Source organism: Sinohyriopsis cumingii, chromosome 6, assembly GCF_028554795.1.
Source record: "Sinohyriopsis cumingii isolate HCF-2022 chromosome 6, ASM2855479v2, whole genome shotgun sequence".
Lineage (NCBI taxonomy): Eukaryota > Metazoa > Mollusca > Bivalvia > Unionida > Unionidae > Sinohyriopsis > Sinohyriopsis cumingii.
In genome coordinates this window covers 25,167,510-25,191,476 of record NC_142966.1, presented here as the reverse complement: position 1 = coordinate 25,191,476, position 23,967 = coordinate 25,167,510, and the positions used below count along the sequence as shown (strand labels likewise).

Below are 23,967 nucleotides of genomic sequence, written 5' to 3'. Positions count from 1 at the left end.
CCATCAATGAAGATAACGTTGGCGTAATGTTGGCCCAACGCGGATAAGTTATTTAGTATATACTTAAAATAATAAAACCTCACTAATACTCACTGACATGCTACGCAGAAATTATAGAACATGAAGATTGAATGTCTAAAATTTGACTGGGTAAATATACTACTGTACGATTATGAAAATGTCCAAATTAGGGTTTATGTCCTGATTCATATCATCATTACTTTCAAGCGTATTCGTTCATTTTTGGTATGATCTTATATATGAGTGCATTATGGCGTCTTTGCGACCTAGGCGAGTTATTCCTTTTACCACGGTCAGCTAATGCTTTACTGAAATGTTTACTAACTCCCAAAAGTGTTTGATAATATATCCCATCATTCTCTCTTTATATATATATATATATATATATATATATATATATATATATATATATATATATATATATATATATATATATATATATATATATATATATATATATATATATATATATAAACGATATGTCAAGTAGTCATATGTTCGATTATCTATTAGTACTGACAGAAAAAGCATATATTTGCATGTGGACACAGCTGTGTTGCTTTATTCTAGTCAAAGTTGCTTGTAGTATACAATTGACAGATTTGGTACCTATACACTTGGTTGTATGTATATGACATTTTCACTCTAATTATATTGATGTTAGGTCGAAAACATATCCGAATATTTATTTGTAGCTATTTCATTTTTTAATTAGCAAGAAAATGTACAGTAGGTTTTCAAATATAACTATAGTTTAGTGAAAGTTCCCGTAAATATCATCATTAAAATACAATTATTTTTCCATCTCCATCCTAAGCTGTTGTATCTTTTTACATTCAGATAAAAATGTTTAGTTTGGTTCCTTTACCAATTCACAAAGAAATGACATTGAGTCACATCAATTTCTATTGGTTGTAAAACTCTACCTGCCGAAAACTCTTAATGACTGCATTACATTGTATTTGGACTGAATTTTCTGCGATTTTCTCACTACACTACATTCACATTACGTGCAGAATATGAAATTCTTAACTAAAAGGTAGGAGGAGTAGGTAGGATTTTATTTTACCTGCATAAACCCAACACAGCGGTAATGATATTACCAGGTACAACAAGGCAGATCCAAACTTTATAATTAAAATATGATACCTCCAGTCATTGAGAAATTCAAAGATGTATTTAATAAAGCTTTATTTTACGTGTGAGTCCAATACTCATAGTATTATTTGATAATTAAAATTGTCTTATGAACGATACAAAATATACATAAAGTAATAAAGTACTTCTATACACTTGAAACTCCATCTCCAATCTAATTATCATTTACCTCATGTGCCAAACGCCAATATTGTATTCATGTAGCATCAAAACCCTGTCTAAACAATTCCTGATATTTTTTATTCATTTCTTTAAAGAAGGTAATGGGGTTGTTATAGGTAATTGGAGAAGGAGCTAAACTAATATAACTCATAGCATAAACATTTGTTCGAATCTAAGTTTGATGAGAGGTGGGGAAACTGTGAGATTAGGCAGTGAAGATAGGCCAAATGTATGCTTATTTCTGGCTTTTCGTGTATAATTGTAGCTGTAGAAATGTCAGCCGATTCTTCAACGTTAATCTTAAACATTTTGCATACGAGATCAAGAGCACCACAGTTTAAACAAAATTCAAGAAACAAATAGGCAATATCCTATTGATGCCAATATCTAGTTCATGGTTTTGTTTTGCTTCAATATTTTAACACTATCATTTTCTATGGTATGTTTTGCTTCAGGAAGTGCCCCTTGTAGCTCTCTATAGGCAGAGCTTTGCGTGATAGACCTTCTTCGCAAACACAAAATAGGACAACCACACCGCAACGGGCGATGATCTCATGTAATGTTTGATTAGGGAAAATGGGTTTCAGTAATTATAAATTAATGTCAGCGTAATCGTTGTCTCCGATGACAGATCACACCTGTTGTTCCGTCGATTTCTCATCCTTCATTGCCATGGTATCTCCATCATCATTCACCTGGAAATAATATATTAAATAACATTTGTTACTTGCAACGTAAACGACGTTAGGACGCGGCAGTAAATTACATTTAATTAGTTTTTTGCTGCAACATGATTTTCCACTCCGATCGAGAGGAATTGCTTGAGCTCATATTTTCCTATTTGTGAACCATATTTCTGATACAAATAAATAACAAGGGATAAACGTCTTACAAATCATAAGAAATGAACGGAAGGAAATAACACTGGAGACATATGAGCATGCTACTTCTCAATGCATATATTTGATGTTACTGATCAGGCGAAAATCAGATCTGTAAAATAGTAGAGTCGCTGTTCTGAAATCTGAGTTTGATAAACGTAAGTATTACATGCACATATTATTAACTGCCAAACCAATGACCAGGTGTTCCTTGCAAGCTAGTTGTTAGCCACGTATTGTCAGCGAATATTTTAAATAACCACAAGTTACTTGTGTTATACGAAATTATCGGATTTTTAATTCAGTTCTGGAAAAACGATTTAATTATGAAATTCAAGTGAACGACAAGGTAAATAACTTGAAAAAATAAACATGATTAATGCAAAATAAATTAAAAAGAATAGTTTTCCAAATAATACAGTAAAGAACAAAATGAAAACTGAATCCCAAATTACCAAGCGTAAACACTAAGTAGTCAAATTCTTGTAGTTTGATATTGCGACATCGGCCTCACTTTTCATGCTTACCCGTACACGATACGCTCACTTTTTCTTGGCAATGAAATGATAACAAATTATAAAGTAGAATTACAAAGAAATCTTAGACACATTATTCACAGTATGAAGGACTACATTATGCTTACAGTAAATGATGCAATTTGTTTGCCATGATGTATACTGCTATATTAGTAATATTGCTTTTCGTTTTCGGTCGGTGTAAACGTAAGCTCAATCGAATATTAACTACCACGGAAATTAAACATAATTTCGCCAGAATTGTCTACAACAAAGCTTGAGAACACTTTAATTCAATTCAATGCATTTGTAGCTCTTGAAATTCTTGTTTATTTTAAAGTTAATACTCAACATGTTACAAAAATATTACAGTTATAACCTTGATATAAAAGAATGAACCATTCCGATATTTACCAAATGCCGCACACATATTTGCGGTTTCTTACGCTCGCTCCTTTAAGCTTGTAAATAGTAAAAAATCCCCATACCTGATCAGATTCTACAGATCTCCAGTTAATAACAGTTTCATATGTTTCATATTCATTGTCTTCTTTAGTTCTATGGACAAACTCATTCCTCTTGCTTAGTGTTCCTAGTAAAAAAAAATTAAAACATGTATTTGACTAAGTCATTGCCCAAAATATAAAAAATGAACAAGAACGAACGGAGAAGTACTTTTAGGTCCGACACATCTTTTTATATTTTTGGTTGCATATGTAGTTACTTTCGCGGTAAATATATCACTTGCTCGGAAGACAAGAATTTGAGTGTGGAATCAAATTACATCATGTTCACACTCACACCTTTATTATAATTCATCCTAATTGTTTAAATTTCTCTTTCATTGCAATAGACTGTAAAACCCGTTTTCTGCTATTATAGGCAATTGTGGTAATACTCGTACATACCGTGGCTTGAATGGATCCGAGTTATAGTCGATCCAGAAGCTATTACATCGACTTTGAATGTCTTGACAAGGTCAACGCAGCGTGAAATATCGTCCAACTCGTATTCATTCTCGCACACACTGGCGCCTGTATTGACAAAGTAAGGAAGGAAGTAACAATGTGAAAGAGTGAACGTTTTCATATGTGAATGAGTTAATACATTTAGGCCAGATAGATTTAACTGCTGATGTCATTATGTCGACGACAACAATAACTAGGTTCATACGAAGCGATTAAAATTGTGGATAGATTATTCATAAATTTGGTGTTATAACATCGCAGGAGAAAAGAAAACACAAACAAATGTTTGAAGTTGGTCGTAGCAAAATACCAAAACGCTAGAACGACATATAATGATGGTATTATTACTTTATCAGAATATCAACATTTGCAAGAAGTAATTACATTGGAGTGAATTATGTCAAGTTTAGTCGTGTAGAAGACAAACGTATTGGCAAAGGCTAAAGTAATTTATGATGTACTCTTTAAAATGAACTATTATCATCGACTAAAAGAAATGCACATACTAGTATTCTTTGATGACGGATTATGCTTCTTCTTGACTTTCGCATACAAGGCTTCAATATTTTGAGAAACTGATCTTTGTCCGCATCCATCCGCGATACAACTGTCATTTTGTTCCGTACGACATTCCGCTGACATCAAGGGCCAAGCCAATGATCTCGAGTTCAACATATTCTCGTCCGTGTCAATGTCTCCAAAGCATCTGACCAATATCTTCTCATTAGACCTTCCATGTGATTCATTGCAGTTTGCGATATGATTTAGTCTAGGTGTGTCACCTTCCAGTTGTTGCAGCGAATACGTGCTGTAAAATGCAGTATCGAAAGAGGGTGAGGTCGATGGGAAGAATGCATAAGGAAGATCACGTATCGCATTGGAAGGTGTGTTGAATTGAGGAAGTGAACGACCTGTCCTTCCGTCCTCTGATGCGTGTATCTGAAGCGGTTTCCTTAGTGTGGACGGCGTTGCGAAAGAAGTGGTTTCTGGATTCTCATGGATACGACGATGAACTATAAAAGAAAAAACAGAAATTTAAAGTCATGAAAACATAACAGTGGGAAAATATTGAATGTTGCTTTATGTTTACTGTAAGCAGATCGACATAGGCATCACTTTACAACTGAACAAATCATCTTCGGCTACCTTATCTTGTTGTTCATACGAAAATAAGTCATACTAGTATCTGCTTTAAACGGGAATTTTGATCATCTGTGAAGAATATTGCTTGCGTTATTATATACGAAGGAAAATACATTTATTCAGGAAGGAAAATAAAGTTTATTTTTAATACAATTCCAACGTTCTCCAGAATCAACACTTAGAAGATTAGATGTACTCTTCTGACCAAACAACACCCGCAGTTTCATGAATTCACTTTACATTCATTGTCTGATCATACGAATATTAGTGACTTAATAGAGCGGCAGGATAGAAATTCTCTAATCTGTCGCAGTAAATCACATTTTTGACATTTTGTAGACTATCTAATCATAATATGACCATAAATCAATGTAAATTTATTACTAAATCACCGCGTTTTTTTTATTTTTGACAAGGAAGTAAACGACAATAACCTCATAAAGACGCGTACGGCGTTGGGTCAGTTTTCGTTGGCAAAATATTTATTTCTATGTCAAAATGTAATGCAGTTCCATGTAAGTTATTCTACATCACAAAGTCCTCGTTTAGGTTGCTGCAGAAATAGCATACGTGGCTATACATAATCAAGCGTCGATGGGCATTTTTGAACATCGTATCTTTTCCCACGTGAAGTCATAAGTATGTATTTTTCACATTTGAAATTATAGGAATAACAAAAATGTTAAAATAATTTCGCTACTATGTTTCTATATCTCACATTCCAGTGCACACCAAGTAGGACAATGAAAAACTCGACATGGAATGCTTGCTTTGGTTCAGACTCTTCAATATTGCATCGAATAACACAGAAACAGGTTTCATTCGGTCGAATTTGTTTAGATCTCACTCTAACTCCCTGTTATTGAGTTAAAATGAAACTATTTTAGGACATACTACATAATATATACTTATTTATCATTAGGTGTTTCATTATTACTGCCTAAAATAAATGTAATAGATGAATGCATTTAGATATATTATCGAGGAAACAGATTTCATCCAAAATGTAAAAAATGAAGGAAATATACAAGGAATGAAATTGCTATGGTAATACTTTGCACGATACACAAAGAGAATTACTTGATACGACAAGAGGGTTCATATTGCAACCATTCAAATAACACTTTAAAAGGATCACCATTGAAACTGCTAAATTCGTACTATTTCAAAAATATTTAGGGCATGTTTTGATATCAGATGTCTATCGAATGTTTAAATGCCACGAACAATAAAACTTAAGAAACATAAAACAAGCTTGATACTGGCCAACATTGAGATCATCCAGGTGTTGCCAATGTACAACAAATGGCAAACGGATATAGGTAGAGTGATAAAAAGTAGTCGTTGACGGTGATTTTTGCGTTGAATCCATATCAGACATCCAATCATCACTATAATCAAAGCACCCGATCCGATGACGACAGGTATGAAGTAGATAGAAGTAGGAGCTATAATATATATAAATATATATATATATATATATATATATATATATATATATATATATATATATATATATATATATATATATATATATATATATATATATATATATATATATATATTATCTTAGCGCTTATATCATTGTTGATAGATTTGTCTGACATGGTATATAAAGCTATACTAGATCAAATATTGGTGTGCTATTTAAACAAATTAACCTTCAAGTCTGTAGAAGTACTGCATACCATAATGATAGGCTCTAAACGACTGCGGTCTAAATTGAATTACCTGTTAGAAAATAACGAACTTTTAAAACACACACGCCACGCTGATGATTAAAATAACATAATGTAAGAATATTTCAGACAAGTGATCAAAAATGGCTAAAAGTGTTGAGGCCTGCGCATATATATATATATATATATATATATATATATATATATATATATATATATATATATATATATATATATAGAGAGAGAGAGAGAGAGAGAGAGAGAGAGAGAGAGAGAGAGAGAGAGAGAGAGAATTATAAATATAATCCAGACAGAACGGAAAGTGTTATCCCTGGATTCTATAGAAGAATGCTTAATAAAAGAAAACAGAAATAATATGTTAATGCAAATAATACTATCATACAGGTTATTTTTAATTCATACTATATATATATATATATATATATATATATATATATATATATATATATATATATATATATATATATATATATATATATATATACCTCTTCATTATTGTGGAATGTGCATGTTGTACTATTGCAGCACTTTGCGTGCGCCTATGTGATTATATGTATGTGTTTTATTGTCCCTTAATGAAACTCGCCTCCTTTTCAGCCGAGCTGTGTTTCATCATTTTTTTATCCTTATATATCCTTCATTGTTTTTTTGTCTCCATTTTGTTTCTCGTCTCACTGTACTCTCTCTGCACGTCGTATTCTGAGACAGATTTAAAATAATATGCTGCCGTGTTTTAACTTTAATTTTTGTAATCGTTTTAAGTTTAACTAAACCTTATAAATTTAATTATATGTACAGGAAATGTCTGAAATGTGACGATATTTTAAATTGGTAAAGAAAACTATTTGTATATATTGTTCATTAAACACTACGGTAAACGTACCATCTGGTTCCAATGGCTGAGATAACCTTTTGGTTGAACTCTCCGTTGAACTTGCATATAGTGTAACGATAGTCGTCGTGCTTGGTATGTTAATACCTGTAGATGATAGGTAACAAAACAGTCATATAGTATTTCCTCAGTTAAGACTTTAAGTGAAATTTAGGGAATGACAAAGACCTGAAATGAAACAACAATTCATTTTGATAATGAACTTGTGTAATCTTTGTGTGAAAACGTTCTTTCCTGGCTCCAATAAACTAATCAAATTATTGCTTGACTTCTCGGTTGAGACTGCATATTGTGTATCACAGCTCTGTATGGTTGTAGGCATAATATATGTAGTTCGAAATTAAGAAAACAATGTAATATGTCATAATTATAATAAATATAGAATATCATATATGTATTCTTAGTTAAAGGTGAACCTATGAATTCCCACGTTTGATAATTAAAGGGCAAATATTGGTTGCCAATTTCCTTGACTCTGCATTCTCACCATTTCATAGTTATTTACCATGACAGAAAACAATGGATCGTACATGGCAGTTACTGAAGGATCCTAGCATTCTAGCAATGTTTAAAGAAGGTCTGCACTCCCTTGTAGATACTATAAATACACGTCGTTATGATAATAATCTTGTGTGTATTTCAAACGTTATGATACCAGCTGACGAGTTTTGGAGCCTAAATGGATAAAGTAGTGAAACAGTTAAATGAATTGCTTACATTTAATTTAAAATGTTATCAATCATAAGGTTATTTATATCGCTTGACTACATCAGTGACTTCATTAGATACAATATTAACTAAGCAGTTATAAACTCTAAAATAAATTTATATCTAGATAATACATGTGTGCCTTTAAAGATGTTAGGAAATACAGCATAAAGATGTATTATTACGCATGAAAACGATGTAACAAATAATCAAAGAATTCATGTAGGGAACAAAGACTTTCTGGGAATGAGGATACAAGTCAGTTAGAATTCTTACGAAATTAGAATTATATTCATACATATATGTTTGCAGTAACATGCGAAAATTACGAGTAAAATAAAAAGGGTAAACAAAGGAGAAACACTTCGAATTGATCTGTAACAGTGTGAAATAGACGCAATTCAAAGAAATATTGATGCATGAAGCACGGACGGTACACTATATATTTTATATTGTTTGCGTTTTCATCTGAAGCATCAATATTAATGCAGATGTATGTCATAAAGGTTGACAGTAACATCTTATTAATATGTACGAGAAGAGTAACAAAATTATCCTGAAACAGGGCGTTGTCACAGGATGAGACAGATGGGAAATCATATCAACACATATGTTTCTTAAATAATTTGCAACACCTCCAGATAATCATTTACTTCAAGACAATTGTCCCTATATGTCCACACAAATATAGGTTCTGACACAAATTTAGCGGAAAGAAACAAACAAGCACACAATACCTATTCCGAAATGTTCTCCATGTTATCTATTTGTCGCTATGAATTTCGTTCTCTTCCAACTATATTGAGAAGAAACGCATCTCAGGGTCGAAACTTATTAGGAAAAAACTAACTTTTGCCATCGACATGATTTCTGTTTAATGCTCTGTTGGAATGAATTTATCTCAGATATAGTAATTTAAATAAGAATTAGTGTTTCAGGTATAAAATGTTAAACATCTATGTATCTTCTCACCGCATCTTAACTCATATAATCCATATGTATGTTCAAGTTCTTAAGGCTCAGACAATACATAATAACAAAGGTACACTTCTCATAATCCTTTAATTCACTGGCATACAATTCCAACTGAAACGTTGACGTACATGTATACAGTGAAATCGAATTGAAATGACTATGTGTAAGGAATATTAAAATGGCTGGGAGGAAGTTTAAAATGCTAATTGTTGGACTGGTTGCATGCGATGATATTGTACCACATTCAGTAGGCGTTTCTTGCTATGTAAATGAGCATTAATACATAGCATTTGATGGAAATGTTCACAAATCTACGTTAAATATAAAAAGTCATCAAATTGTGAGACACACGATTGTGTATTAAGCATTTAATAAATTGTTCAATTCTGTGTTTATTAAAACTAGATGAGATTTATTCAAACGGTGAATAACCTTGTAATCCACTGGAGACAATGGCAGAGCATTATCATAGATAACTCTTTGTACTGTAGAAGCCTTGACGATCCCTCAAATCAAAATATATCGATACTTTAATTCTGTAACTATTCCGTGGACAAACATTTTAAAACAAACAGATGAAAAACAAAACGAATGTTCAAGATTTTCATATATTCTACAGACCTCTTCGTTGATATGCATATTTCAGTTTTCATACCAAATTGATACGTTGTTCCAATGTCATCACATATATATGCAAAACATAAAGCTCGATTTTCTAGCACAGAAGCGATCAGTTTCTTCTAATAGAAATTAAAATACTTAATATTTTTCGCAATTTTGTTCATACTTCAAAAATGCATAAAATGGGACATATATTTTGGTTTTGTTATCTTTCTATATTGCAATGCTACTTGGTAGGTGTTCTACCACTAAATTATATTGTTTGGTTCTTCTTCACGGTTGGGCAAAAACAATGAAATATCTATAATGTGAAAAAAGTGACGAAGAGAGAAAATTCAATGGAACTAACGTATTTTCGTGTAACATAGAACGGATACAAACTATCAAAATTAATTATGTATGGTTTGTAGCATGTAGAATAGGTGTGCAACATAACCATTTGTCAATATTGGTTTTTTTCTTTAGCTTTGATCGACATCCTTTGTATAAAAAAGGGGTAGAATTATTTCTACTTTATCAGACAACAGGTTTACCTTTTACTATCAATTTTCGTCCATCAGGTAGGTATTACCATGTAGTGTTTCGATTGTGCAGATGCCTGTGTCTGACTTACTTAAATTCATTTGAGATATTGACATGTAACTTCTCGATATATCCCCGCTATATAAAACACGATTCTGAAAATAACTCTTACTTGTTGAATTATTGGATGGTTGCAACGTCATCAATAATATGGGTGAATAATCCGTAGTGTACGGTTCATCCCTTGTTGGTTGTAGTACCAGCTGATTGACGCGTTATCTCCGATCATAGCATATTTTGGCGTATCTAAATAAAATAAAAACAAACCTGTATGCAAGGTAAATAAACAACCTATATTTTTATGTAAAGCTGATATGTAAAGTGGCACTCAACATGTTTTAAGTTATCCAATAAAACGACCACGAGAACAATCTCTCCAACACCTGCATACTGAATGATTTCCTTTTAATCAAAATTGAACGTGTATGATGAAAATTGCCGTCACTTTACGTGACTACAAAACTAATCTCACCTGTCTGGGTTTGACGAAGATAGTCTGACAGCTTTTTTGATCATATATTAAACAATATACTCTATAGTAGAGGTCATGATTTTCATTTACATGATGATGCGTTGTGGGTAGGTTTGCTAAGATGATCGAACAAATACCTGTGATGTTTAAAAAGCATCGCTTAATCTCGACGTCCCTGTACATCACCTTGTATAGCCCGGTATCCCTCTGTGTAACGTTCTGTATTTCAATGCTGTATATACTGTTGTTCCTGTTTTCGGTACACTTTAGTCGGCCAGAGAGGTGTGTTGTGTTTTCTGCGTGACATGCAAAGGGAAATAACTTTGCAACAACCTGATCATAGTAGCATAAATGATTTGAAATTATGGATGACGTTTTCAATTCCATGAGGGTAGTTTTCTCTCCAACATTGCCTGGCTTCATTTCATCTGGATCTGGACAAAATAAAATCTGGACATGAGTCTTTCATTGCCACCATCTATCTTTAACACACACACACACACACATACACATACATATGCAAACAGAATTATCGTGATGCAACATACTTAGAAACAGTTTGTATCTATGATTTATACGCAGAAAAATATATAATTATCATATGCTTATTTTTTTCCCTGTTAACTTTACATCATCAGAATCGTTCAGTATTCCCCTATACTGAACACGCGCGACAATACACATATAGCATTCACGTGCATAAAGGAACTACTTTCTATTGTAAACAAACAATGGACGCAGACGCCAGCACTTTAGATTTGTAAACAAATCATGTACACTCGCGTAAGAGGCTCTTTACGTTGTGGTTGTTTAAATTTGTTTCTGGATGAACTAAAACATGTTTCGTGGACTGCAAAAAAAAACAAGCTGTTTTGGCACATTCCGCGTTGATACAATGGTACGGATTTAGGCTAGCTATATTATATAAAAGACGGAGGATAAGGTTCTTACAAATATTATACAAGTGACAAGGCATATACTCTCTTCTTTAGCTGGTGATAAGAATGGAAAAATAAAATATACTTAGTTTTACATCCTGAATTTCCTCAAAATGCATTTTCTTAATTCTGGATATCCGAATTACACGAGCCATGTCATAGGTTTTCAATCTGGATAACACATTTCGAAAGAGTGCTGTAATTTCGATAATAAGTGCAATTGCATCCTCCTTACTGCACTCAAAATGAAATAAGCATTAAATTCCGTAGGGTCTTTTTGATAATTGCAATTGAAAGACTTCATATTTTTCCACATTATGATTTCAAACATTCAACGACAAACAGAAATACATTTGCAGACGTAAACACACTTCTCCCGCGCCGCTTCAATTCGATTTATTTCACGTATAATTTGCACAGATGAATCCAGTCCAAAATCACAAACTTTCGTCGAATCGAAACAAAATACCAAAATATATATTATTCCAGATCAAATGAAAATGTTGTTGAAATGCGCATTCAATCACAATATGACTGCAAATTTCAATTTTAACTAGACAAGCCATTTTCTTTCGAAGGTGATGTCGAGCACGCGACTAAGTCAAATTTATCTGGGAGGAGTTATGTGCGCATTAATAATGATGTTATTGTGTAATGACAAATCTACGCTTGTGTATTTAGTTTGGAATACGACATTCATTCATTTACATTGTTTCTTGTAGTGTATTTTGTTTATATAATTAAACCTTAGGCAGAATAAAAAATGAGCATATAATAAAAAGGTTACTGCATTTGTATGGGAAAATATGAACTCGTATTGTCAGAAGGATATACTGCACGACCTTGGGAGTGCAATATTCCATCCCAAAACTCGTTCATATTTTCCCATACAAATGAAGTAACCTATAATTATTGCTATCAAGCACATAATTAACCTTTCTTTCTTTCCTTTAGCACTGTAAAAATAAAAATTCAGTCTGATATACCGTAGCATGTGTATTGTCCCTTTACCATGATCTTTTAAACTGTATCAACTAACTGTCAAAAGTGCAAATATACTATATACACCGTTGGGAATTTCCGACAAATTTTTTGCCTGAAAATAATTAGGATATTTGACCGTACCGTTACTTCTTGGATAATCATTTTAAACTTTTTTTTCAGAAAGCAATCAATTTCCTACACATGATTGTTCTGATATAATTGTTTTACGACACATGATTAATTATGTTGTGCTGTATTTAGTCTGAAAAGATGGTATTTTGAGTAATAATTAAAGCAAAGGTGCTCATATTTGACAATCAGGATAAATATATGCTGAACAAAATAATCGGGGTGCGAAGTCGTTCTTTTTGACACGAATAAGACCAATACTTTATATAAAGCGGGTATTGATAATACATACTCTGTTATTCCATGTCTCCGTGTAACATGTGTACTTAAACACATAAAACAATTGTGCATCGATTTTGTCCCTGCGTAGGTCGCTATACTCAAATACTAGTATTAACCACAGATCTGCACGCGTCGTACACACACGGACGTGTCAATATATTTATAACAATGGGGAAATAGGCTGAAAACAGATTAGATCTCGTTGAATACATTTTAAAATTAATTTTAACGCCAGTACTAAAACCATGCAATGACTTCTAAATGATATCCTTCCATGTTCTATAATATATGTTCGACTCTTAAACGTTGTTATTGATTACGTGCTCTAAAATGTTCTCCACTCCATATTTATAATATTTGGTTGAGAAAATGTCCATCTTTAAAACAACGAGATTGTGTCTTCTAATCTGTGTTGACGTATACCACAAGTGACTTAACAGACAATTTTCTGCTTACCATAAATGTTCAACTGGAAATTCCATTTGTCGTCTTGTCTCTTGAATGAATCGTTGAAAGTTTCGTAATTAACTTCCATTTCATATAGACCTTCGTCAGTTCTGTTGAAATGGCATAACACTAAGGAGACGTTCTTTGAAATATCATCATATTTCAACATGATTCGATATGTTTTGTTGTAGATTATGCTGTCAGGACTTCCATTAAAATATGTGGTCATAACGGTTTTGTTGTCCTTTGAAATTGTAACGTAGAAAGGGATTCCACTGTATGTCCATGTTTTAATGACGAATGTTTCTCCAGCTACGGTGTCTATGATATCTTTATCATTTGTAGCCATTGACCGCACTGCAAGTAATACAGGCTTAGTAAATAACAACAACAATTATATCACTGATACTAATACAACCACTGATATTAATTGTAATGTTTCCACATATGTCATGTTCTATATACATATGATTCATATATACCAATATATCTCAACAACGAAAATATTTTTCATCATGAAACGAGAAAGGAAGATTGCTATGATATATCGCATAAGATCTGAGATTATGTATTCAAATTCCGGATTCTAAAGTGTACTCAGTCCATGCGGGAATTGCTTTATAAAAGTAGTGTTGTATTTTCTCTTATTACATCATCCATAAAGTGATTAATTGTTGGAGTTCCAATAATCAATATAGGAATAAAATACATCTTTGATAAATAAAAGCATATTATACGAAATGAATCAAATCCAACAATGTACGCTAAATTAAGAACACCCTTCATTTAAACTACGGTCAATGCCAAATTTTAGTAGTGTAAAAAGATCAAAGCCTGAATCGTTTGAATAATGAGAAGGAATTTAAGTTAATATTGATTCTATTATGTGAAATGAAAATTTCTATCACAACGAGAATAAAGTGAAGGTTTTCAAACTTTGACATAAATCGAAAGGAATCCTCTAGAGTCACCTTGAAATTATAAATTATCCGGATACAAGTTCATAAACTTATGTATCTTACCTGTTGCCACTGCCGCTGTGAGAGAGCAAACAAAATACATCTAAGGTGTCCCCATTACTGTTACAAAAGACTCAAAATACTTTAATATTTTCTCGTTCAGCGTTCTGTTCTTGTTTCTAAAGAAAGCCTTCGTACGATTAATAAAGTCAACCAGATTAATCCGTACAAACAATAGTGAATTGTGTGAGTAATATTGTTGATACAAACATAATTTAATCTTAAAACAATAGTAACTTATGAACAATGGCAATAGTTGCTAAACTAATGTGCGCAATAGCACACAAAAGATTATATAAAATCATAAAATGACGAAAATGACAATATAGACTTTATTCAAATTTACCAGTTATACTTTGTCTCATGGAGAAGTCTTAGTATGTAGTTGGAGACCAAAGCCCCTTATTTTAATAACTTTAGGTTTACTCTCCATTGCTTGCAAATATTGTAACATCCTTGACTTTGGTCAATTTAAACAAAATGAATTGCTAAGCCTTTCTACTCGCTTTTGTGTTCAAGTTTTACATCACCAACATATTATTTCTTAATTTTGTAACGATACAGCTTTGCGATCTCACGCTTTGTTGATTCTTGAGCATCTATCGTAGTATTAGTAGTAATAACATAGTATCTTAATAATATTAGTGCGTCATCTACATTAATTTGCTTAAAGCATGTCATATATGTTTTTCACGAAAATTCAGTACACAATCGTACCTAGGCTTTCCATTTTCATATCAGAAAGTTAATATTATAGTATATATATATATATATATATATATATATATATATATATATATATATATATATATATATATATATATATATATATATATATATATATATATTGAATTATTGAAATTGTACAAATACCAACATTTGTAACTAAATGCATAAGGATATAAAATTAATACACATACGTTTTTGGAATGGATATAGAATATTAAATGGGTTTTCTGCACAACATTAGCGTGATCATCGTGTGATTGTTCTTACGATGATAAGTAGCATGAATATTTATAAATCAATTTCACAGTTGTAAGCGATTCTCAGAAAGATATGTTCTTTTTTTAAGTCTCTCTCCTTCAACCATTAAAGTCTCTTCCTTCTCAGACGACTGTACATATTTCCAATAACAACATCATCGGACATTACTCTGGGGACAGGAATACAGGCAGGGAAGAACATTAAACGTGGCTGAATTATAGTTTTCTATGAAAAATTTGAACACATTTTGGTGCTGCGTATACCTAATTTTAAGATTTTTTTAATGTCATTGTTTGTTTGTCACCTTTAAAGATTTTTTATTCTATTACAAGCTATTTTAATATAATCTAATTTACGTGATTTGGAAATGTTTTCCTAAAAATAGTTTGACCATGACAGTTTATTTGGTAAACACTTAAAGCTGACCTAGTTCCCGACCTTAATTCAAAATTTGTAACAGCCACGTGAACAAATTCTCTTTTCATTTATTTTTATTGTGGGAGTAATAAGAGTGAAATCGAGGCTGTATTGAATATTGACCATAAGCTTGTAAATAGTTTTAGTGAGGTAAACAACTTTTTTTCATGGAGTTAAATGATTGGTTTTTATCAAGGCCATACTGGTGCTATGTGATTTGTTTTATGTAAACATGATCACGTGATCCTCTATTTCGCCATTCAGACATAACCGAAATTGTGTATCAGTTTATCTTAATAAGTGAAGCTTGGAGAGAATTTAGTCAGTCTGGACTTAAAAACGCTTGATATCAAGTCGTTGCTTATGTTGTAGACAGTTGTCGAGTTATATGTTACGTTTTCTTCAGATAACTTGGAATCTAAAATTCTAATTCGTTTCTCTGGAAATATTTTTGTGCTCATATAGAATTCTTGAACAAAGATATTTCTTAAAAATTGTATTCGGATTGCAAACACTTTCTGCACTTCTACAAAGAACTGTAGACAATAGCGTTGAACAGGATACAGTATACGTCATCGGCTTCCATCTTGGATTCTTCGTCGGGACTCGAACTTAAATTCGTCAGAACATTTCATGGATTTCTAAAATTTTACTCGTGGATTATTCTTGGATTATTTTTGGATTTGATTATGAAAACCGTAATTTTGTAATTATTTTTACAGTATTTTTCCAGGGAAATAAATTATTTGTTAAATTTTGCAAATCGTTTTGTTTTCACTCTTTCTTGTGTTGCTGTTTATTCGAACCTAAACACATGACATAAGATAGGGGTGACACGTTCTACAATCCAAAACCGGTAATACTATGCAATTTACTTAGTGACTTGACATGCAGACCTAGTTGGCGTGTAACAAGAATCGATCGTTTTATCATATACTAAAACAACGCTCTAAATAGTATATATATATATATATATATATATATATATATATATATATATATATATATATATATATATATATATATATATATATATATATATATATATATATATCTATGTGTGTCTATATATATATATATATATATATATATATATATATATATATATATATATATATATATATATAGACACACACACATATATATATATATATATATATATATATATATATATATATATATATATATATATATATATATATATATATATATATATATATATATATATATATATATATATATATATATATATATATATATATATATATATATATATATATATATATATGAACGTCTCCAGCCAGTCTTTAACAACAAAAGAAAATGTAGAATAGCATTATATAGTTTTAGTACAGTGGCCAAATATTATGAATGGTTGGTACGAGCCTCACTTCATGTGTCCATGCGCATACAAGATGTACGTAAGATAAACTACAAACGTGGTCACGCTAAACTATGTATGGTATGATGTTGGAAGTACGTTCTGGAACAGATATCATACAAATTGCTCATAATATGAACTTTTACTGTTAAATAAACGAACTGTATCTTTGGGATGATTTATTCATTTTTACGATCATAAAATTAAATACTAATTGACTGTACGAGGGCTCGTGGTTGTATAATTGACCAGACGAGTGCTCACTGCGTGTCGTAAGAGGCAAGCAAATAGAGGAAATCTGTTTGCCGCGGGTTGCAGAACGTGTCAGGGGAGGAAATGATCCTGGCAGTTGAGCAGAGCTTTCCAATGCAGCACATTACTTTGGACTCTACTTCTTCTCGATGGGTAGTCAAGTTTAAATGTAACATGTGTAAATATACACATACAACAATTGTGCATCGATTTCTTCCATGCGTAGGTCGCTATTCTCAAATACTAGTATTAACCACATATATCCACCCTAAACCCTTTATATTAATAGCTCTAGATACAGATTTTGCGATCTCGCGATCTCGCGCTTTGTTAATTCTCGAGAATATATCGTAGCATTAGTAATAATAACATATTATCTTTACAAAATTACTGCGTCACCTACATTAATTTGCTTAAAGCACAACATATATAGTTTTTAACGAAAATTCAGCACACAATCGTAGCTAGGGTTTATAGGCACTAGTTCTTTTCTTTTTCCTAAGATTATTTGGATTCTAAGAGACTAATTCGTTTCTCAGGAAATATTTGTGTGCTCATAGATAATTCTTGAACAAAGACATTTCTTAAAATTGTATTCGATTTCAAACACCGGATTACTTCTTATGCTTCTACAAGGAACTATAGACAACAACGTTGAACAGGACACAGCACATGTCATCGCCTTCCATCTTGGATTTTTCGTCGGGACTCGAACTTGAATTCGTTAGAACATTTCATTATTATGAATTCTAAAATTTTACTCGTGGATTATTCTTGGATTATTTCTGGATTTGATTCTGAAAACCTTATTTTCAAAAACAATTATTTTAACAGTATTTTTCCAGGAAAATAAAATATTTGTTAAATTTTGCAAAACTATTTGTTTTCACTTTTTCTTCTGTTGCTGTTTATTCGAGCCTAAACACGTGACATAAGATAGGGGAGACACGTTCTACAATCCAAACATGTAATACCAAACAATGTACTTAAAGACTTAATATGCAGACCTAATAGGCGTCTAACAAGAATCGATCATTACATCATATATTAAAACAACGCTTTAAATAGTACATTATATATATAATATATATATATATATGAGCGTCTCGAGCTAGTCTTTAATAAAATGTACAATGATTTTACTACAGTGGCCAAATAGTATGAATGGTTAGTACGAGCCTCACTTCATGTGTTCATACGCAACCAAGATGCACGTAAGATACACCACAAAAGTGGTCACCTTCCACTATTTATGGTATGCAGTTGGAAATACGTTCCGGGACGAATATCATACAAATTGCTCATAATATGAACGTTTACTGTCAAATAAATTCTATCTTTGGGATGAAATGTATACGATTTATTCATTTTTACTACCATAACATTTCATACTACTTGACTGTACGTGGGCTCGTGGTTGTATAATTGTCCAGACGAGTGCTCGCTGCGCGTCGGAAGAGGCAACCAAATAGGGGAAAACTGTTTGCCGCGGGTTGCAGAACGTGTTAGAGGAGAAAATGATCCTGGCAGTTTAGCAGAGCTTTCCAATGCGACACATTGATTTGGAGTCTACTTCTTATCAATGGGTAGTCAGGAGGTGATTATGCCTACTGACTATACCACCTGTGTTTCCCTGACACTTCAACAATGTCCTCTTGTTGTGCTCAGTAGTGAACGGTGAGGTCGCGTGTACAATTGTAAACACATCGGCATAAAGAATTTTCAAAACAATCAACATACAACAACTAAATCATTATCTTATTCGGACGACGCAACAGGTGGCGTGGAGTCTTTCCTCCGCTTCATGGTGATCCAATTGAAAGATGCTTTACGATCTCTAGCAACAGTATCATAATTCATTACATAACATTTGTAACAAGATTGAAATCGAATGGATGCTTGGATTGAATGACAACGCAACACAATGTAAGGGTATAAAAATGAAAACACATATGTATCTGAAGAATATGAATATGGTTCTCACATTCATAATGTGCAAAATGAAAAGAATATATTTTACGGAAGTATACGAGACAATTGAACAGACACGAGTACGATTCACGGAACACTATGATTCAAAATAAAATTAGCATGGTTCACACAATCATATATCAATGAAAACATTTGCTCACACAACAATATGATAATAATGGAACATATATATATATATATATATATATGGATAACACAAGCAAATAATGACAATAGCAAAATAAGTATGGTTCACATAACCAAATTGCATGAATTAAAGCATGGTTAAAATAACTACGCGTCACAAAGACAAATGAGCATGGTTCAAATAATCACTTGTTACAAAGTAAATCAAATATGGTTCTCAATCACATGTCATTGTGTACATTACACAATATATTTGTTTCTTATGCAGGAGTTGAGGACTGGCGTCATAATCCATCGTCCTTGTCCAGAATTAAACGTCCATATTCAACAATTCCCATCGTAAAACAGAAACAATGTCGGTTTGATTGGATGGTTCTTCTAGACAAACAATCTGTCTATCCATCCATCTATTCATACACAAAGCCCTATGGCTGTAGTTTGAAGTAAGAGTATTGACAGTCTCTGACAAGATGCTAGCGATCACTGTCTCACATGTAACAGTAAGTCTCCAATAAATACATTATAAAAAAATCACACGACCAAGGGAGAAGTATCCGTGTATACCGTGTTATATGAGTATCTAGCCGCGAGCGACACACGACGAAATGCATGTATTCAGTCTTGAAAAGCAAAAAAAAAACACCAAAAAAAAAGTGAACCACCCAGGGTAACGCTGTATGCGTTAGTGTGGTTTATGAACAAAAATTTTCTTACGGCATTCCAAATTATTTTTTCTTTATTCCGTGACAATACCTCCCCCATGAAGGAATATTTTTGCGCTTTCAAGGAATATCAATAAAAGAAAATAATTGTTTACCCTTCTTGGCATGCAATACCTAAATTGGGTAAGAGGCAAAAACAAATATTACATTCGCCACTCACATTCTACTCAAAGAGTCTGCACCGACGTTTTCAACCCCTCTAATTGCCTCAACTCGAAAACGATAAGGTTGTAATGTCAGCGCTCAACGCATCAACCAAGCGTTAGCGACCATAACTGTGTTCTAATACAAAAGGGGTTGTTGGTCAGTTTTTAAAATGATATCTCTCTCAAAAAGATGTCTATGAAATTTCCCGAATCCCCAAACTACGGTCAGACACTCCTTTTCGATTCCCAAATATTTCTTCCTTTGGACAGCAATTTCCTACTCGCATAAGGTACGCGCATGTTTACCATTTCTTGTTCCGTAGTAATACTGCTCCCAATCCAGTATCAGAAGTATCACTTCTTATTATAAACGTCTTACTAATATCAGGTAACTTTAAAACAGGTGCACTGATCAGCTTCTCCTTTTGTGTATTAAAGCTCTTTCTTGCCTTGGACCCCACAAATACTTTGTTAGGTTGCCCCTTTTGTGTCATGTCAGACAAAGAGCTAGTAATGGCAGCAACATTCGAAACGAATCTTCTACAAAGACTCACTAAAGCCAGAACGAACAAACCTGAGTTATGTTAATTTGTTTAGGCGAGTTTCTAATTGCTACTACTTGCTCGTGGTGAGGTTTATATTGCCTTGATCCACAAACTATATGATCCAAGCACTCTAAATCCGTATAACCAATACAACATTTAGTTCTTCTTACCGAAAATTTGGCTTTGTAGAGTCATTCGAAGAATTCAGTCAGAAAAGATAGATGTTGTTCCAAGTATCCGTGTACACAAAAATATCGTCCACAAAGTTATCTCCTTTTACCAAGTCTTGTAGTAACATGGACAACAACCGAGGAGATGTGGCACTGGCACCTACCGATTCTAATGGCACTACTTTAAATTGGTAATGCCTATTCTGGGTAGCAAATGCCGTCAATTAGCGATACTTATTAACGATGCGAACCTGCTAATATCCTTTGGATAAATACAATTTCGAAATGTATCGGTGACTCGAGAATTTCGCAAGACGACCCTCTATGTCTGGCGTTGGTTCGGCATCAAACACTATAGCTTTATTTAATTTAATTGACGGAAAATGCAAAAGCGGTTAGCACCATTCTCTCTGACTAAGACGACGAGAGATGAGTATGGCGATTTAGAGGGTTTGATCAGCATTTTACTAACCTCGTCATCCACCGCCCTTCTTGCATTAAAGGGTTTTGTTTAACCCTTAACTATAATCGGGTCCGACGTATTCAATTTGATTGTTAGCTCTACCAGGATTGTACATCCTGGTCGGTCGGTGAAAACATATGAGTACTTATACAGGAGCTAGCTAATCTGTTGACGCTGGTCACACGTACCTGGTCAATCCCTTCCTTTTCGCTACTCAATGGGTATTCAAGCGAAGTTTGTGTCTCGAGACCTCCCACCACGTCATCTTCAACGACTGCTGAACAAACTAATTGTAATACTCCCTTTTGTATTTGCGTCTCTAGACGTGTAACTTCAACATGTCAGAATGAAATATGCTCATATTTCCATAGTCCATATCACCTTTGACCTCCTTCACCTGGTAAGGACGTTTCAACTGAACCATTGGTGTGCTTGTGCTAGTGGGAAGAAATAATAACACCCGATCGCCCACAATACATTTTCTATTATGCGCCTTACGATTGTAGTACTTGGCATACTTACGTCTCCCTTCTCGGGTTTACTGTACCTAAACTTTCTACAAAAACCCTGATTAGCCAACACATACTTTCAGAGTGTCATAATCAAAAACATCGCTTCTCGGGATTTGCAATTATATATCAAACGCTTTGCCATTTAATAAAGCACTGAGATGTAAAGCCCAGTCGTCTTGATCCAACTTCTGGTGCTCAGCATAGCGTTCAAACCGATAGAGATAACTATCCATGTTTCATTTTTCATCGTCGAAGAAAGGTAATTTGGGGCCCTTTATTTTGCTTGAGGCATAATTATGTTCTATTTTTCTAGCAGTTAATAACTATCATTGTCTGTCATAATATCTTTGCTTATTTCTTTCCTCTTCCTCTATAATCTCTAGCGTTACCCGCTATTCTCATTCGACTCTACTATCCCGTGTTTCCCGTCTCTAATTTCCTATTTTCGGCTATCTTTTTTAATTCCCTAAGTTGTTTTGCCATTTCAAATTTCATTTCTGCGGCTTCTCATTCTAATGGCAATCTATATTCTATAAACATTTTTCCTATTTTTTTTTACCAACCATAATTCCCTTTCGTTTCCAGTCTTTCCCTCTCTGATTCCCTTTCCTTGTCCAATTTTTCCTTCTCTGATTCCCTTTCCTCGGCTTATTCTTCATGAATACCTTTTCTGAGATTTTCTCCCACATATCCGACCGATCTGGTGGCCTAGTGGTTACAGCGTCCGCCACGGATGCAGGAGGTCGTCGGTTTGGTCCCCGGCCGTGTCATACTAAAGATTTATATATACAAATGGTACTTACACCTGCCTCGCTTGGCGCTCAGCATCAAGAGGTTAGTGTTATGACTGGTGTCAGGATAATGTGACTGCGTGGAATATCATGCTAAAAGTCTGCAACATGATGCCACAGTGCTAGACATCATTATAAACTGCCACACTGCATATATCGTAACGATATGACTGAAAAGTTGTTAAAACTACGCTAAAACTCCAAATCACACACACCCATATACTTAAGTGACGACATCATTGTTAGATGATAAGGTAAAGCAATCTATATAAACATGAATATAGCTCTCAAAGGATGTCAAACAAATATTATCAAAAATTATCAAAACTTATCAACCTTAACATTGCTATCAAGGTTCCATAAATAAAACAAATGTATACATGTAGGAACCCCCGACCAACTGAAGACTGACTGTTCAAAAAGGTTCCATCTGCAGCGTACTAGCAGAGCATACCTTTGTACACAATATGTCGGTAATTCACTCAGTACAAAACATCCCACTCCTGACAACAAAGTAACAGGATTGAAACCGAATGGATGTTGGAATTAAATGACAACGCAACACACTGTGAGTGTATGAAAGTGAATGAAACATCATAAGATGAATACATAAATGTTCCCTACAACACATATGCAACTTGACCCGCACTCCCACCCACTACAACAAATATACTACTATACTAAACATGTTAAAATACACGTATTTGTAACAGGAATATGATAATGGGTCTCACATTCACAAAATTTATGGAATCATACGAGACAAATGAAGAGACACAAGTACAATTCACGGAATCGTATATGCAAAATAAAATAAGTATGGTTCACACAACCTTATAATATCAATGATAAAATAAGTGATTCAC

At 33.2% G+C, this 23,967-nt stretch overlaps 1 protein-coding gene across 1 annotated transcript; it reads right to left on the bottom strand.

The window, feature by feature from the left end:
• Positions 1-673: 673 nt before the first annotated feature.
• On the bottom strand, positions 674-22,222 carry LOC149796513 (uncharacterized). The gene is made up of 5 exons (XM_089960621.1): positions 22,180-22,222; positions 4,212-4,718; positions 3,646-3,771; positions 3,226-3,329; positions 674-2,036 (listed from the first exon to the last, which is right to left on the bottom strand). The coding sequence occupies exons 1-5, from the start codon at positions 22,220-22,222 to the stop codon at positions 1,974-1,976; spliced, it is 843 nt and encodes a 280-aa protein (XP_089816747.1). The 3' UTR covers positions 674-1,973.
• Between the last annotated feature and the right edge of the window lie 1,745 nt (positions 22,223-23,967).

Bases quoted from the DNA above. Each gene is read 5' to 3' on its own strand.
- LOC149796513 (XM_089960621.1), bottom strand. From the start codon at position 22,222: ATGGTTCAGTTGAAACGTCCTTACCAGGTGAAGGAGGTCAAAG. The intron at 4,719-22,179 runs GTGATATGGACT...TTTCTTTTATAG, and splicing joins CCAGGTGAAGGAGGTCAAAG to TTCATCGTCGTATCCATGAG. The intron at 3,330-3,645 runs GTATGTACGAGT...TTTTTTTACTAG, and splicing joins TCGGATCCATTCAAGCCACG to GAACACTAAGCAAGAGGAAT.